The sequence below is a fragment of the Chlorocebus sabaeus genome, chromosome 20 (genome assembly GCF_047675955.1).
Source record: "Chlorocebus sabaeus isolate Y175 chromosome 20, mChlSab1.0.hap1, whole genome shotgun sequence".
NCBI lineage: Eukaryota > Metazoa > Chordata > Mammalia > Primates > Cercopithecidae > Chlorocebus > Chlorocebus sabaeus.
In genome coordinates this window covers 109,803,361-109,821,261 of record NC_132923.1, presented here as the reverse complement: position 1 = coordinate 109,821,261, position 17,901 = coordinate 109,803,361, and the positions used below count along the sequence as shown (strand labels likewise).

Genomic DNA, 17,901 nt, shown 5'->3' with positions numbered 1-17,901 from the left:
AAAAGAAAATACAAAGAACTGTTGTAGTGGCAGCAACCAAGTAAGAGAGCCAGAAGGGAGGTTGAGATTAAACAACTTAAATTTAAATCAATGAGGATTAATTTTAAGCCATTCTAGTATATAAGACCCAATCAGCTTTCCACTTTCCTTGGACGTTTTTGCTGAGCATTCCACATCCCTCTTTAGTTACATGTGCCAGCTCATCTCATGAGTTTTATTGTCACAACTGGACAAGAACCAAATATCCTGGGATTCCAGCCATGGCCTGCAGTCCTCACTTTTTTGGGGAGCTGCTTGCTTTCATTTTGTATGTATTACCAGGGATCTTCCAAGATCACCTTGGAAGTTGTGATCACACTTTGATTCCTGCTATTTCATTCACTTGTGGGATTTCTTGGCACGGTATTAGATGCATGGTAGAGAGAAGAAGAAAGGAATCTTACTTACAAATCAGAGTAAAACTGAGCATTTCTGAGGTCAGATAAGTAGTAGAAATAAGATTTTAAAGATTTATATCAGGCTTATCTGGCTCCAGAGTTCCTATCCTTTCTGCCTCAACCATGTATCTGTTTTAAAAATGGCTTAATAGATAGTTCCTGGCTTGGTGGATTTATTCTCTTGCCTTACTCGTTTTCTTCATATTATCCTTAAACAATTGCAAACATTATGTATCTGTCTTACCTTTACAATCTGTCCTGCTTGCTTTTTCCATTTTGTTTCTTACATCATTTTAGCATAAATTCAAATTATGAATTTATGGAAACAAGTCATAGGAAACTAGATTGATTTCCTTTTTGAGTAACTTTGGTAGATGAGAGCAGTTCCATAGGCATAGTGTAACCTTATTCTAACAAACACTTGTCAGAGCTTTTTAAGATAATACCATTTTAGAGAAGTAAACTAGATACCAAGTTCATTAAACAGTCATGTTTAAAGAAAAAGATGCCAGCCTGGCCAACATGGTGAAACCTCATCTCTACTAAAAATACAAAAAAGTAGCCAGGCATGGTGGCAGACACCTGTAATCTCAGCTACTCAGGAGGCTAAGACAGGAGAATTACTTGAACCCAGGAGGCAGAGGTTGCAGTGAGCCGAGATTGCACCACTGCACTCTAACCTGGGCGACAGAGTGAGACTCTGTCTCAAAAAAAATAAAAATGAAAATATAAATAAAAAATAAAGAAAAAGATGGAGCGGGGATCTGACTTTGTGAGAGATTTCCTTTCGTGAGGACTGTCCTTTAAATCACAGATCAGCAATTTATGGCCAGTGGGCCAAATCCAGAATGTTGCCTGTTTACTTGTTTGTTATTTTATATAATTGAGTGGTTTTGACTATTCACAAACTATATTCACAAAGTTTTGCAACCATCCCTGCTATCTAATTCCAGAACGTTTTCATCATCCCAAAAAGGAACCTCTTACCCATCTTAGCAGTCACTCCCTTCTCCCATACTGGCCCTACCCAGAAACTACTAATCTATTTTCTGTTGCAATGGATTTTCCTATTCTGAACATTTCACTTAAATGGAATTATAAAGTTTGTGGCTTTTTAGCGTAATGTTTTTAAGATTCATCTATGTTATAGCATGAATCTGTACTTTTCTTTTTTGTGGCCAAATAGCATTCTGTCATTTGGATATACCACATTCTGTCTATTCATTCATCAGTTGGTGGAACATGGGGTTATTTCTGTTTTTTGGCTATTATGAATAATGCTGCTATGAACATTCGTGTACAAGTTTGTGTGGACATGTTTTCTTCACTTTTCTTGGTATATACCCAAGGGTGGAATTGCTGGGTCAGATGGTAACTCAGTGTTTAACTTTTTTGAGGAACTGCCAAACTGTTTTCCAAAGTAGTACCACCATTTTACATTCCCAACAGAAATGTATGAGGGTTCCAATTTGTCTGCATCCTTGCCAACACTTCTCATTATCAATATTTTTTTTTATAGGCCAGGCACGGTGGCTCACGCCTATAATCCCAGCACTTTGGGAGGCCGAAGCAGGCAGATCACGAGGTCAGGAGATCGAGACCATCCTGGCTAACACAGTGAAACCCCATCTCTACTAAAAATATAAAACTTAGCCAGGCATGTTGGCACACACCTGTAATCCCAGCTACTCGGGAGGCTGAGGCAGGAGAATTGCTTGGACCCAGGAGGTGGAGGTTGCAGTGAGCCGAGATTGCGCCACTGTACTCCAGCCTGGGTGGCAGAACAAGACTTCATCTCAAAAAGAAAAAAAAGAAAATTTTTTTTATTATAGCCCTCCTGGTGGGTGTGAAGTGGTATCTCATTGTGGTTTTGATTTTCATTTCCCTAGTGACTAATGATGTTGAGCATGTTTTCATGTGCTTGTTGTCACATTTGTGTCATATTTTCTTTGGAGAAATGTCTATTCAGATCCTTTACTCGTTTTTTAATTGGGTTGCCCTTTTTTGTTGTTGAGTTAGATATATGTGGTTTGAAATTTTGTTTCTTTTCCTTTGTGTGTTGTCTTTTCATTTTTTAATGATGACTTTGCATAAAAGTTTTAATGAAATTCAATTTATGTTTTATCTTTTTTTTTAATTGATATGGGATCTCTCTCCGTAACCCTCACTGGAGTGCATTGGCACAGTGATAGCTTACTGCGGCCTCAACCTCCCAGGCTCAAGCAATCCTCCCATCTTAGCCTCTTGAGTAGCTGGGACTGCAGGCACACACCACCATGCCCAACTAAACTTTTTTTCTTTCGTTACTGGTGCTTTTGGTATTATGTGTTAAAAAACATTGCCTAATCCAAGGTCGTGAATATATACACCGGTGTTTTCTTCTAAGAGTTTTATAGTTTTCGATTTTATATGTAAGTCTTTGATTCATTTGAATTAATTTTTATGTATGGTGTGAGGTAGGGATCCAACTTCATTCTTTTACACGTGGACATCCACTTGTCCTGGCACCATGAGCTGAAAAGACTATTCTTTCCTTCTACTGAATTGCTTAACACTCTTTTTGTTTTGTTTTGTTTTGTTTTGTTTTTTTAAGAGACAGAGTCTGGCTATGTTGCACAGGCTGGTCTCAAACTCTTAGTCTCAAGTGATCCTCCTGCCTTAGTCTCCCAAATAACTGGGATTATAGGTGCAAGCCCCAGTGCCCAACCTGTCTTGACACTCTTATCAGAAATCAATTGACTATAAATTTAAGGATGTATTTATGAACTCTCAACTCTAGTCCATTGATCTAAATGTCTGTTCTTATGCCAGTACCACACTGTTTTGATTGCTGTAGCATTGTAGTAAGTTATGAAATTGGGAAGTATGAGTCTTTCAACTTTGTTCATCTTTTTCAAGATTGTTTTGTCTATTCTGGGTCCCCGGTATTTCCATATAAGCTTTATTTTATTTTAATTCAAAAAAATTTTTTTGAGGCAGAGTCTCACTCTGTCTCCCAGGCTGGAGTGCAGTGGCATGATCTTGGCTCACTGCAACCTCCGCTTTCTTCCTCAGCCTCCCATGTAGCTGGGATTACAGGCATGTGCCACGATACCCAGCTAATTTTTTGTATGTTTTAGCAGAGATGGGGTTTCACCTTGTTGGCCTCAAACTCCTGACCTCAAATGATTAGCCCACCTCAGCCTCCCAAAGTGCTAGGATTATAGGCATGAGCCACCACACCCAGCCCATATGAGCTTTAAATTCAAATTTATTGCCACCTGCTTTTATAAGTAAATTGGAACACAGCATACTCACTTATGTATTGCTTATGTTTGCTCTAGTGATTCAATGGTAGAATTGAGTAGTAGTGATAGAGACCATATGGCCTGCAAGACCTAAAATATTTACTGTCTGAGCCTTTACAGAAAAAATTGCTAACCTCTGCTTTAGATGATGGAGTAAACTCATGCTTTGAAGTACCAGAGGGCAGAACTAAGAACTATTCATTAATTCAGTCATATTTTCAAGCAAATATTGAATGCCTGCTATATGACAGAAATGTTCTAGACACTGGGAAAAGAATATAGCAGTGAATAAGACCAACACAATTCCTGGCCCCATGAAGCTTCTTGCCATGACCTGTAAAACACCCTTAGGATTTGGCCTCTGCTCACCTCCCTGAGCCCATCTTGCTCATCTTCCTCTGTCCCCTTCATCACTGTGCTCTTAACCACATTGGCTTTCCTTCTGTTTCTTCGGCATTATCAGGCCTGTTCTTATTTTTATACTCGTTCTTCCATATGCCTGAAATGCTTTTCCTTCGGATCTTTGTGTAACTTGCTACTTCTCAGCATTCAGATTTCACCTCAAATATTAATTCCTCAAAGTGGCTTTCCCTGACCACTGTGTCTAAAGTATATCCAGGCCAGGTGCGGTGATTCATGCCTGTAATCCCAGTACTTTGGGAGGCCAAGGCGGGTGAATCACCTGAGGTCAGGAGTTCAAGACCAGCCTGGCCAACATGGTGAAACCCTGTCTCTACTAAAAATACAAAAATTGGCCATGTGCAGTGATGCGTGCCTGTAAGCCCAGCTACTCAAGAGACTGAGGCAGAGAATTACTTGAACCTGGGAGGCGGACGTTGCAGTGAGCTGAGATTGCGCCCTGCACTCCAGCCTGGGTGACACAGTGATATTTTGTCTCAAAAAATAAAAATAAATAACGTATATTCATCACACTTATCACCATCTGAATTCATCTTACTGATTTATATGTTTATTTTCTCTCTTACCCTACTAGAGTTCTCTTATTTACCACAACAACCTTTGCATGTGTAAGAATGCCTAGTATGTAATAGGTGCTTGAATAATTATTAAAAGATTGAATTAAGGCCGGACACGGTGACTCATGCCTGTAATCCCAGCACTTTGGGAGGCTGAGGCAGGCAGATCACTTGAGCCCAGGAGTTTGAAACCAGCCAGCCTGGTCAACATGGCGAAACCCCATCTCTACAAAAAATACAAAAACTAGCCAGGTGTGGTGGCACGCATCTCTAGTCCCAGCTACTCAGGAGGCTGAGATGGGAGGATCGCTGGAGCCCGACCAGAAATATAATTGCTCCTTTTCATGACTTTTAGGAGGATTTTTCTTTCTCCAATATAGTTCACATTGGGCTGTGCTTACGTTTTTTGTTTCTTGGGATGTTTTTTGTTTTTGTTTTTGTTTTTATGAGACAGAGCCTTGCTCTCTTGCCCAGGCTGGAGTGCAGTGACATGATCATGGCTTACTGTAGCCTCCACCTCCTGGGTTCAAGAGATCCTCCCACCTTAGCCTCCCCAGTAGCTGGGACTACAAGCGCACACCACCACACCTGGCTAATTTCTTAAACTTTTGTAGAGATAGCATCTGACTATGTTGCCCAGACTAGTCTCAAACTCCTGGGCTCAAGCAGTCCTCCTGCCTAGCCTCCCAAAGTGCTCAGATTACTGATGTGAGCCACCATGCCCAGCCTGTGCTGTAAGTCCTGAACTCTCTTGGTACAATGGAAAAGACATATTTGGATTTTAGTTCTGATTCTGCCACTCAGCTATCAAAGTAGCCACTCAAAGTGCTTTACAAATACTGTTCGTTTCCCACAACAACCCCATGAGGCTATCTACAGTTATTATCTCTTTTACCGATGTAGAGCCTGAGACACAGAGAGGTTAAAGAACTTGCTCAAGGAAATACAGCTTGTACACATAAAACGATATTTGTTGTATTTTATGGACAACTTAATGGATTTTCAAGGGTAATTATGTGAAGTACTTAGGACAGGGCCTGACACATAGTAAGCTAAGTTTAGCTATTCTTATAATTATTACTACTCCATATAAGTAGTTCTTAGGCCCACTAAAATTTGAGAAAACACTGAGCTAAATTAAAGAAGGAACAAAAGGAAAGATTTTATGGAAATGTCTGGATATACAAATCATTCTGACTTTAAGACAACATATCGTTAAGTGAATAGTGAGTGAGGAATTTTTTTAAAGTTTTATTTGCTGTCAGAACTTACTCCATTCTGTTAAAATATTGCACCTACATAACCTTAATACATGGTAATAAATATGTGTATTGTGAAGCTTAAATAAATTGACAAAAGTGAAAGCTTAGCATCTACCCTGGCATTTAGTAAGTGTTCTGTTAATTTTGCTGGATTTTAATCTAAATCTTGCTTGTTTAGACTCATTCATGCTGTTTTTTAAGAAGTTAGTGAGAAGCACTTGGCTGTCTGCTTCCTGTCTTTCCTAGTTGGCATTTTTTGTGGAGGCTTCATTAAATATCTGTAATTTTCATGCTCTTTGACATTGACCCTTTAGGTTGAGCCTCATTACACAAGGGTTTAGGCCTGAAGTCAGCAGGTACGTTAAATGTGTATATGATGAATCTCACTGGGTTACAGTTAAGAGAGGGTCCTTAGATGTAGCTACACAAACTGGATCACAGGCTTTGCCTGAAAGTCAGAAAATGTTCTCAAAGATCCTTTAAGCCTGTTCCTAAAGCCTGACATTCCTATTTTCTTCTGGGTTTGTTTGGTATCTCCTTTTTCTTTTTTTTTTTTTTTTTAATTTTTTTATTTTTTTTGAGACAGAGTCTCTCTCTCCCACACAGGCTGGAGTGCAGGGGCACAATCTTGGCTCAGTGCAACTTCCGCCTCCCAGATTCAAGCAATTCTCCTGTCTTAGCGTCCTGAGTTGTTGGGTCCATAGGCGTGAGCCTCCATACCCGGCTAATTTTTTTTTTTTTTTTTTTTTGAGACAGAGTCTCACTCTCGCCCAGGCTAGACTGCAGTGGTGCTACCTCGGCTCACTGCAACCTCCACCTCCCAGGTTCAACCTTTTTTCCCTGCCTCAGCCTCCCGAGTAGCTGGGATTATAGGTGTGCACCACCATGCCTGGCTAATTTTTGTATTTTTAGTAGAGATAGGATTTCACCATATTGGCCAGGCTGGTGTGTAACTCCTGACCTCAGGTGATCTGCCCACCTCGGCCTCCCAAAGTGCTAAGATTACAGGCATGAGCCACCGTGCCCAGCCTATATTTTTAGTAGAGATGGGGTTTTATCATGTTGCCCAGGCAGGTCTTGAACTCTTGACCTCAGGTGATCCACCTGCCTCGGCCTCCCAAAGTGCTGGGATTACAGGCATGAGTCACCATACCCAGCTGCCTGTTTTTTTGTTTTGTTTTGTTTTTTTGAGATGGAGTCCCACTCTATTGGCCAGGCTAGAGTGCAATGGTGCAATCTCAGCTCACTGCAACCTCTGCCTCCTGGGTTCAAGCCATTCTCCTGCCTCAGCCTCCCAAGTAGCTGGGACTACAGGCATGCGCCACCACACCTGGCTAATTTTTGTATTTTTAGTAGAGATGGGGTTTCACCATGTTGGCCAGGCTGGTTTTGAACTCCTGACCTCAAATGATCTGCCCACCTCAGCCTCCCAAAGTGCTGGGATTACAGGTGTGAGCTACTGTGCTTGGCCTCTTTTTTCTATTATGGTAGAACTTTGTCTCTTGTTGCTATAAACATGGACCTGTGTTATCCTACTGTTTACTCCCTTTTCTCTCATTACCTTATAAATAATGAGTATTGAATAAATGAGTTGCCTGTTTATTGCCTATATGACTTACTATTTTTCTCTGTGGACCCCACTTTTTTATTGATTGCTATCTACTAAATTGTATTTATTAATAACATTTCCCATTTTAAAACACTTTTCCACAGCATGACTACTCATCAGAACTTCCTGAGCAGCATGATTTATAATACAGATTTTAAATATTTTGGTCAAATGCCAAAAATTATGGCATTGGGCCTAGTCTGGGCTGCCCAGTCACTGTAAATGTTCTTTTCTCATTGGATTTTTAAAATACATTGACTCACCAAAATCAGAACTGACCTAAATGTACAACACTAAGGGAGAAGTTAATAAATATGGCTTAATCTTTGGATGAATATTCTATAGCCATTTGTTTTTTGGTTTTGGGTTTTGTTTGTTTGTTTGTTTGAGACAGAGTTTAGCTTTTGTCGCCCAGGCTCAAGTACAACAGCGTGATCTCAGTTCACCGCAATCACTGCAACCTCCGCCTCCCTGGTTCAAACAATTCTCCTGCCTTAGCCTCCTGAGTAGCTGGGATTACAGGTGCATGCCACCACGCCCAGTTAATTTTTGTATTTTTAGTAGAGATGGGGTTTCACCACATTGGCCAGGCTGGTCTGGAACTCCTGACCTCAGGTGATCCGCCCACCTCGGCCTCCCAAAGTGCTGGGATTGCAGGTGTGAGCCACCACACCCAACCTGTATAAGCCATTTGAAGTGATGCTTGTGAGGAGATCATAGTAACATGGGGGAAAGCTAATGTTACAGGTTTGGAGAAGAGGGGGAGAAAGCAAAATCTCACCAATTCCCTGAAGACAGAATATGTGTTTGTCTGATTCAGTCGTGTCTCCCTGAGCCCAGTGCAATGCTTTGAGACAGCTTTAAGTAAAATAAAAGTAGTGTGACATCATGATTAAAAGTCAAGCTTTATTGAACCCAGGAGGAGGAGGTTGCAGTGAGCCGTGATCATGCCACTGCACTCTAGTCTTGGCAATGGAACCAGACCCTGTCTCAAAAAAAAAAAAAAAAGCCCTGGAAATCTTTACCATTTACAACAACATGGATGAACTCCGAGGACATTATGTTAGATGAAGTAAACCGGGCACAGAAAGACAAATACTATATGGTCTCACTTGAAATCTTAAAAAGTTGGTCTCATAGAAGTAGAAAGTGGCATCATGGTTACCAGGGACTGGAGTGGTTGGTTGGAGGCTGTAGTGCAGTGGCACAATCACTGCAACCTGAAACTGGGCTCAAACGATCCTTCCACCTCAGCCTCCTAAGTGGCATTACAGGTGCATGCCACCACATCCAGCTAATTTTTTTTTTTTTTTTTTTTTTTTTTTTTGAGAGGGTGTCTTACTCTCTTGCCCAGGCTGGAGTACAGTGGTGCGATGTCAGCTCACTGCAACCTCCGCCTCTCGGGTTCAAGCAATTCTCCTGCCTCAGCCTCCCAAGTAGCTGGGATTACAGGGGTGCACCACCACTCCTAGCTAATTTTTTGTATTTTTAGTAGGGATGGGGTTTTGCCATGTTGGTCAGGCTGGTCTCGAACTCCTGACCTCAGGTGATCTACCCACCTCAGCCTCCCCAAGTGCTGTAATTACAGGCATGAGGCTTTTGGAGGCTATAGAGTAGAATCTATTTCCTTGCTATTCTGAGCTTTGGAGGCTGCTGTATTTCTTGGCTCCCTGCCTCCTTCCTCCATCTTCAAAGCTAGCAACAGCAGGTCCAGTTTCTTTCATACCTCCATCTCTCCAGTTCTCTGCAACCAGGAAAGGTACTGTACTCCAGTTTTAGGGATTCATATGATTAGATTGGGTCCACCTGGATAATCTAGGCTAATCTTCCCATCTCAGGGTCCTTAACCTTAATCACATCTGCAAAGTCCCTTTTGCCACCTAAAATAACATATTCATAGGTTTCAGAGGATTAGGATATGAACATCTGTAGGAGGCCATATTTTGCCAAAGTGCTCAGTTAGACACTGTGCCTTGCTTTTTGTAAGCCCTCAATAAGTGGTGGTCATTCAGGGTCCTTGGTGTTCTGGGAGATTCCAAACTGAAGCTGTGACATCACCTCTTGCCCCACTCCACCCTACCCCCACCTCTGGTTCAAGTAATTTACAGCTTGTTGGAAAAATGAGAGGACTAAGGGCAGAGAAGATTCTGACCCAGAGACACCAGAGTCATGCGTGAGGTTTGATCCACATGCCATGGGAAGGTAAAAGACCTTAGATCAGCAAGTGATCTGGCAGGCTTGAACAAAGCAGTAATGTATAGAAGTAGAGAACCTGGGAAGAATGAGTTTTACCTCAGATGAGATTCTTTACAGGACAAGGAGTAAAGAGGGAAGAAGGCCAGGCACGGTGGCGAACACCTGTAGTTCCAGCTACTTGGGAGGCCGAGGTGGGGGCAGTGGCTTGAGGCCAGGCATTCAAGACCAGCTTGGGCAACATAGTGAGACCCTGTCTCTTTAAAAAAAAAAAAAAAAAAAAAAAACGGCTGGGTGCGGTGGCTCACGCCTGTAATCCCAGCACTTTGGGAGGCCAAGGCAGGCAGATCATGAGGTCAGGAGATCAAGACCATCCTGGTAACACAGTGAAACCCTGTCTCTACTAAAAATACAAAAAATTAGCTGGGCGTGGTGGCGGGCACCTGTAGTCTCAACCACTCGGGAGGCTGAGGCAGGAGAATGGTGTGAACCCAGAAGGCGAAGGTTGCAGTGAGCCGAGATCGTGCCACTGTACTCCAGCCTGATTCTGTCTAAAAAAAAAAAAAAAAAAAAAAAAAATGCTGGATGAATAAAAGATTAGCCTTCTAGTTAATTGGCTGTCCTTGGATTGAATGTTTCCTGGCAAATTTTCTGTGGCTGAGACGATGTGCCTTGAAGGTACTGTTTCAGACATATCTCTTTTTCTGTTTTTGTTTTGTTTTGTTTGAGACACGGTCTGGTTCTGTTGCCCCGGCTGGAGTGCAGCAGTGCGATCTCAGCTCATTCCAACCTCCACCTCCCAGGCTCAAGTCATCCTCCCACCTCAGCCTCCCGAGTAGCTTGGACTACAGGCACATGCCACCACACCCAACTAATTTTTGTATTTTTTGTAGAAACAGGGTTTCGCCATGTTGCCTAGGTTGATCCCAACTCCTGAGCTCAAGCAATCTGCCCCAAGCAGATTGGGCGGCCTCCCAAAGCACTGGGATTACAGGTGTGAGCCTCTGTGTCTGGCTGACATACTCATAATGGTAAAAGCAAAAATATGTTTGGATCTCACTTTTACTTCTTTCTACTGTCTGAACTTCAGTTTACTTTTCTGCAAAACGGAATCAATGAAACCTGTCCTTTATGGCTCAGAAGTACCTAGTATCAAGTGAGATCATGAATATGAAACTTTATATATTGTAAGATGCTAGTCAGTTTTAAGTCCATTCTGGCTACTCACATGCACTTGGGAAATATTGAAAATGGAAAGACTGGTTTACCTGTTCAATTCCACTTCTTGGTGTTGAGTTCCCCAGGAGAACCCCTAACCAACTCTCTTCCTGTCCCTTTTCATTTGCTCCCCCAGGGTCACTCAGGATGTGTCAACTGTCTGGAGTGGAATGAGAAAGGAGAGTAAGTATGAGCTAGAGCACCTGAAGGGTGCTGGGGAAGGAAGTGAGGAGGGTGGAACAAGGGAGCTCCTGAGTGGATCCAAGGAAAAGAGTGGACCCAAATGAAGAGAGACTGCTGCTCTCTGCTGTTCTTCAGTTTAGCCCATAATTTTCAACACAATTAAACAATTAATCTCAGATAGATGGAAAGTTGGATGACCATCCAAACCCTGTTTTGTTTTGTTTTGTTTTGTTTTGTTTTAGAGACAGAGTCTCGCTCTGTCACCCAGGCTGGAGTGCAATGGCGTGATCTTGGCTCACTGCAACCTCCGCCTTTCAGGCTCAAGCGATTCTCCTTAATCAACCTCCCAAGTAACTGGGACTACAGGCACGTGCCACCATTCTTGGCTAATTTTTTGTATTTTTAGTAGAGACAAGGTTTTGCCATGTTGCCCAGGCTGGTCTCAAACTCCTGAGCTCAGGCAATCCACCCACCTCAGCCTCCCAAAGTGCTAGGATTACAGGCATGAACCACCATACCCGGCCCAAAACCCTGTCTTTTTAATAAGCCAATGTGTTTAAGAATAATGGAAATTGGCCCGGCGCGGTGGCTCACACCTATAAACCCAGCACTTTGGGAGGCCGAGACGGGCGGATCATGACGTCAGGAGGTCGAGACCATCCTGGCTAACACTGTGAAACCCCGTCTCTACTAAAAATACAAAAAATTAGCTGGGCGTGGTGGCAGGCGCCTGTAGTCCCAGCTACACAGGAGACTGAGGCAGGAGAATGGCATGAACCCAGGGGGCGGAACTTGCAGTGAGTGGAGATCGCACTACTGCACTTCAGCCTGGGCGACAGAGTGAGACTCCGTCTCAAAAAAAAAAAGAATAATGGAAATTTCTCAGGACAAAGAAGAGAATCAGCTGTTTACAAGGCATCCTTAAATTCTGTGACATTTACTGCTCTTCAAGTTCTGTAGCCTAGAAAATGGGATGGGGAAAGGGAGCCTAGAAATTAGAGGAGAGGTTACAATCCCTCACTCTGCTTTCAGCTTACTGGCCTCTGGTTCCGACGACCAGCACACGATTGTGTGGGACCCGCTGCACCACAAGAAGCTGCTCTCCATGCACACGGGACACACTGCAAATATCTTCTCTGTCAAGGTGAGCAGGACAAGCCACAGAGCAAGCACAAGAGTGACTGGGCTGGGCTGTGGCCACGCCATGTTGGTATGTGTATGTCCCATATACCGCCTAGGGTCACAGACAGCCTTAAGTATCTGTTGGTGATTCCTAAAATCTCATTTATCTTCCATGTTCTTCTTCCTCTTTTAGAGCTAAGAGGCCAATTCTAGATGAATTTATCTTTATGTGAATGGTAGTGGGTAGGGGAATAGTTCTGAACATGAACTTAGAGAGCAGGCATACCTGGGTTTGACTCCCTTATCTGCTTCTTGGGCATTGTGTGAACCGGGAAAATCACCTGACCTGTCTGTCTGAGCCTGTTTGCTCATCTGTGAAAAAGGAAGCAGCGAAGGAAAATCTCCCAGATTTGTAAACAAATGAATTTTTAAAAAGGAAATAACAGTCTACAGGGTTGATGTGACAGTTCAATGAGATAATTGATAAAAATAAAATCTGTGCCCAGTGCTTTTATCTGTTCTACCTCTTCATAGGAAATGAATATTTCGATTTGTTGGAGGAGGACAGTTGAGCTAAGGAGAGGTGAGAAGGGGACTTACAAGTGTCTTCAGACCTTTGAAGCTCTTTTGAAGCCCTGGAAATGACATGAGACGGGTTTTTTTGTTGCGGAAAACAGACCTAGGACTAGTGACTATAAGTCCACAGAATTAAATGTGGGCCTGAGAAAAGGAAGAACTGTCTAATGCTTAGGGCTCTTTGAAAAATGTAGAATGGGCCCCTGGAGGAGATGAGTAAATGTCCTATCCCTGCACTTGTCCACTTGCCAGGTGCTTTATCTCCAAGGTTTAAAGTTGGAAGAAATGGCCTGCAGGAAGGGCCTTTCCAGCTCTGAGATTCTATAATGGATAGATGTGAGAATGAAGTTGTCCTTCAGAAAGTCTCACTATTCTTTTTTTTTTTTTTTTTTTTTCTTTTTGAGACGGAGTCTCGCTCTGTCGCCCAGGCTGGAGTGCAGTGGCCGGATCTCGGCTCACTGCAAGCTCTGCCTCCCGGGTTCATGCCATTCTCCTGCCTCAGCCTCCTGAGTAGCTGGGACTACAGGTGCCCACCACCTCGCCCGGCTAGTTTTTTGTATTTTTTAGTAGAGATGAGGTTTCACCGTGTTAGCCAGGATGGTCTCGATCTCCTGACCTCGTGATCCACCTGTCTCGGCCTCCCAAAGTGCTGGGATTACAGGCTTGAGCCACCGCGCCCGGCCAAGTCTCACTATTCTAAGAAATATTTTCCTAATTAATATCAAGAGGAATTACAAGATACCTGAATAAGACAATAGCTCCTAACCTACTTGTTTTCCTAAACCTTTTTTTTTTTTTTCTCAAGCTGTGATTCTCACCTTTAGAGACAGAACAGTGATGATTTACTTCTTACATGACTAATGAAAACTGCTTTCTGCCCCTGCAAAGAGTTTAGGTCCAATTTTAGTCTGTACAGTCAGGCCTGGGGAAGGGGACCTAAGCCATTAGTTTGGCATCAGAGCATAAGACATTAAGTTCTAATACCAGAATTTCACAGTGGTCTTGATACTCCCTAATGGTAAGACCTTGGGAAAGGCACTTACACGCAGACTCTCAGCCTCCTCTTCCATTAAAAACAAACAAACAAACCAAAAAAAACCAAAGAGGATTCTTCTTTCTTTAGGTAGTGGAAACACTGCAAATTTGTATGTATTTAACTCATGCGCTCCCCCTGGTGGTGACTATGGTATGTGATGCGTGTGGCAGTAGCCACAAGATCATGACAAGAGCGCCCCAGTTTATTTCTTATGTGCATTGAGTGTATGCCGTCTCTAGACAGGATTAAAGACTGCTGGTTGTCCCTTAAAAATGATTAAATCATGTCTATTTCATCTAGACCTTGTTCTTTTTTTTTCTTTTCTTTTCTTTTTTTTTTTTTTTGAGGCTGAGTCTCACTCTGAATGTCGCCCAGGCTGGAGTGCAATGGCACAATCTTGCCTCACTGCAACCTCCAACTCCGGGTTCAAGCGATTCTTGTGCCTCAGCCTCCTGAGTAGCTGGGATTACAGGTGTGCACCACCACGCCTGGCAAATTTTTGTATTTTTAGTAGAGACAGGATTTCACCAGGCCGATTTCGAACTCCTGATCTCACGTTATCCACCTGCCTCAGCCTCCCAAGGTGTTGGGATTACAAGCATGAGCCACAGTGCCCAGCTAGACCTTGTTCTAATGAGCCCTTAGAGAAGCCTATGTGGAAAGAGTGAATTGTTGCTCTTTGTGAACATTTAAAGTCAAGTGGGACATCAGCTGTTTCGGTGTAGGACATTGCCCCTCCCCCAATACTACCACTCAGCCTTGTTGTGGGTAGGGAGCAACTTTTCAATTAAAAAAAAGATATTTCAATTTTTTGAACTTACACGAGAATTCAACACCACTCCCAAATATTTTTCATTCTCAAAGTTATGTGATAGAACTACATACTTTCTGGTTGTTGTTTTGTTTTAGTTTGGTTTGGTTTGGTTTGTTTTTTTGTTTTTTTGGAGACAGAGTCTTGCTCTGTCGCCCAGACTGGAGTGCAGTGGCACGATCTCATCTCACTGCAACCTCCGACTCCCGGGTTCAAGTGATTCTCCTGCCTCAGCCTCCTGAGTAGCTGGGACTACAGGCATATGCCACCACACCCAGCTAATTTTTTTGTATTTTTAGTAGAGACAGGGTTTCTCCATGTTGGTAAGGCTGGTCTCGAATTCCCGACCTCAGGTGATCCACCTGCCTCAGCCTCCCAGAGTGCTGGGGTTACAGGTGTGAGCCACAGTGCCCAGCCCAGAACTGCATACTTTCTTTTTTCATTATTTGAAGCTATGGTTACAGCTGTTTTTTTCTTATCAGATGTCATCTGGAGCATTTTGTTCTTGCCTTTATCAGGATGGTGGTTTGTGCGGTTTTTTTTTTTTTTTTGAGACAGAGTCTTGTTTGCTCTGTCACCCATGCTGGAGTGAGTGATGCCGTCTCAGCTCACTGCAACCTCCACCTCCCAGGTTCAAGCAATTCTCCTACTTCAACATTCTGAGCAGCTGGGATTACAGGTGCACACCACCACACCCAGCTAATTTTTTTTGTAGTAAAGACAGGGTTTCACCATGTTGGCCAGGGTGGTCTCAAACTCCTGACCTCAGGTGATCCGCCCACCTCGGCCTCCCAAAGTGTTGGGATTACAGGTGTGAGCCACCGCACCCGGCCTATTTTTTTTTTTTTTAATAAATACTGCACAGAGATGTATCCTCTAGATGCTCAGCCCTTCCTTATGGTCCAACATTTGATCTGTTTCCAATATTTGCTATTACAAAAAGCATCCAAGCATTTCTGACCAGGTCCCTTTTTTCTTTTTGGATTATTTCTTAGAAGTGGAAGTTTTGAGTCAAAAGACAGAAATTGTTTTTAATCTTTGTTACTATTGCCAGATTGTTTTTCAGAAACAGTCAAACTAATTTAAAACACTCATTCCCAGCCAGGCATGCTGGCTTATGTGTGCAATCCCAGCACTTTGGGAGCCCAAGGCAGGTGGATCACCTGAGGTCAGGAGTTCAAGACCAGCCTGGCCAACATGGTGAAACCCTGTCTCTACTAAAAATACAAAAATTTCCTGGGTATAGTGGTGCATGCCTGTAATCCCAGCTACTCAGGAGGCTGAGACAGGAGAATCGCTTGAACCCGGGAGGTGGAAGTTGCAGTGAGCCGAGATTGCACCACTGCACTCCAGCCTGGGCAACAGAGCGAGACTCTGTCTTAAAAAGCAAAAACCAACAACAACAGCAAAACACCCTTAAAACACTGAAAGTCTTTTTTTTTTTTTTTTTTTTTGAGATGGAGTCTTGCTCTGTCGCCCAGGCTGGAGTGCAGTGGCCAGATCTCAGCTCACTGCAAGCTCCGCCTCCCGGGTTTACGCCATTCTCCTGCCTCGCCTCCCGAGTAGCTGGGACTACAGGCGCCCGCCATCTCGCCCGGCTAGTTTTTTTTGTATTTTTTAGTAGAGACGGGGTTTCACCGTGTTAGCCAGGATGGTCTCGATCTCCTGACCTCGTGATCCGCCCGTCTCGGCCTCCCAAAGTGCTGGGATTACAGGCTTGAGCCACCGCGCCCGGCCTGAAAGTCTTTTTTACTTCAGGACTAATTTATTACTTAATCTCTAGGTTACTAAGTAGTCATCATGAAGCAGGTAGGGCATATGGGAGTCAGACAGACTTCGGCTTGAACACAATCCTGCTGCATATTACTGCTGAACCTCAAGGGTTTTGTTTTGTTTTGTTTTGTTTTTTGTGTGTGTGTGTGTGTGTGTGTTTTTGAGACAGTCTCCCTCTGTTGCCCAGGCTGGAGTGCAGTGGCACAATCTCGGCTCACTGCAACCTCTGCCTCCTGGGTTCAAGAGATTTTCCTGCCTCAGCCTGTTGAGCAGCTGGGATTATAGGAATGAACCACCATGCCCAGCCTGAATGGGCTCATTCTCTTATCTGACATGGAGAGAGAAAAAGGTGCAGACATCCAGGCTAGCCTCCTTCCGTAGCCATTTCTACTCTCACCACCCACCCCTTCCTCCATTTCTCCTGAATAGTTCTTGCCTCACGCTGGGGACCGCATCTTGATCACGGGAGCAGCCGACTCTAAGGTGCATGTGCACGACCTGACGGTAAAGGAGACCATCCACATGTTCGGAGATCATACAAACCGGGTGAAGCGCATCGCCACAGCGCCCATGTGGCCCAACACGTTCTGGAGTGCTGCTGAGGATGGGCTTATCCGGTAAGAGTCTTGGGCATCTAGTGGGGCCTGTTGCTCCCCCATCCCATCATCCTATAGTGTTTCCTTCTACAGGCCTAGCTCTTTCCCTCTAGCAGAGGTCCAACCTCCTTTGTCTGCCCAGGGCAGTTGTCTGTGTACTAACTCCATTGGGAACATTTGCTTACTCTGCTCTCACCTTCCTCCTCCTTTGCCCTCCCTTGTACTACCTCTAGGCCCACAAGCCTTTTCTCACCACCTCAGGTGTCCACAGTCTCTTCTGCCTCTGGGCATTCACATTACGCTTTCCTTTACTTTGAGATTCTCTGTCCCCAGCTCTTCCCATGTCGGACTCTTTCTTATCCTAAGGAGATCAGCTTGAGTTACCTCTTCAGAAGCACCTTCTCTGACCATCCTGTCTAAAGTAGGCAGACATTATTGCTTGTTTTAACACACTAATTATATCCTCTATAACTCTAATTGCCACCTGTAGTTACTTTATTTTTATTAATTAATTTATTTTTTGAGACAGGGTCTCACTCCATTCTATTGCCAAGGTTGGAGTGCAGTGGCGTGATCATGGCTTACTGCAGCCTTGTCTTCCTGGGCTCAGGTGATTCTCCCACCTCCACCTCCTGAATATCTGGGACTACAGACATGTTCCACCATGCTTGGCTAATTTTTTCTTTCTTTTTTTTTTTTTTTTTTTTTTTTTTGGAGAAATGGGGTTTCTCTGTGTTGCCCAGGCTGGTCTGGAACTCCTGGACTCAAGTGATCCTCCTACCTCAGCCTCCTACAGTGCTAGGATTACTGGTGTGAGCCAC

General features: G+C 43.6%; 1 protein-coding gene across 3 annotated transcripts in view; it reads left to right on the top strand.

Annotated features, from left to right (window-relative positions):
* WDTC1 (WD and tetratricopeptide repeats 1) overlaps nt 1–17,901 on the top strand; it is a 78,290-nt gene that overhangs the window by 42,612 nt on the left and 17,777 nt on the right. For all 3 annotated transcript variants that reach the window (XM_037984516.2, XM_007979848.3, XM_007979849.3), the window contains exons 4-6: nt 11,120–11,166; nt 12,199–12,310; nt 16,914–17,101. In XM_037984516.2, coding sequence (XP_037840444.1) covers nt 11,120–11,166; nt 12,199–12,310; nt 16,914–17,101 — 347 coding nt within the window. The remainder of the gene's footprint in view (nt 1–11,119; nt 11,167–12,198; nt 12,311–16,913; nt 17,102–17,901) is intronic.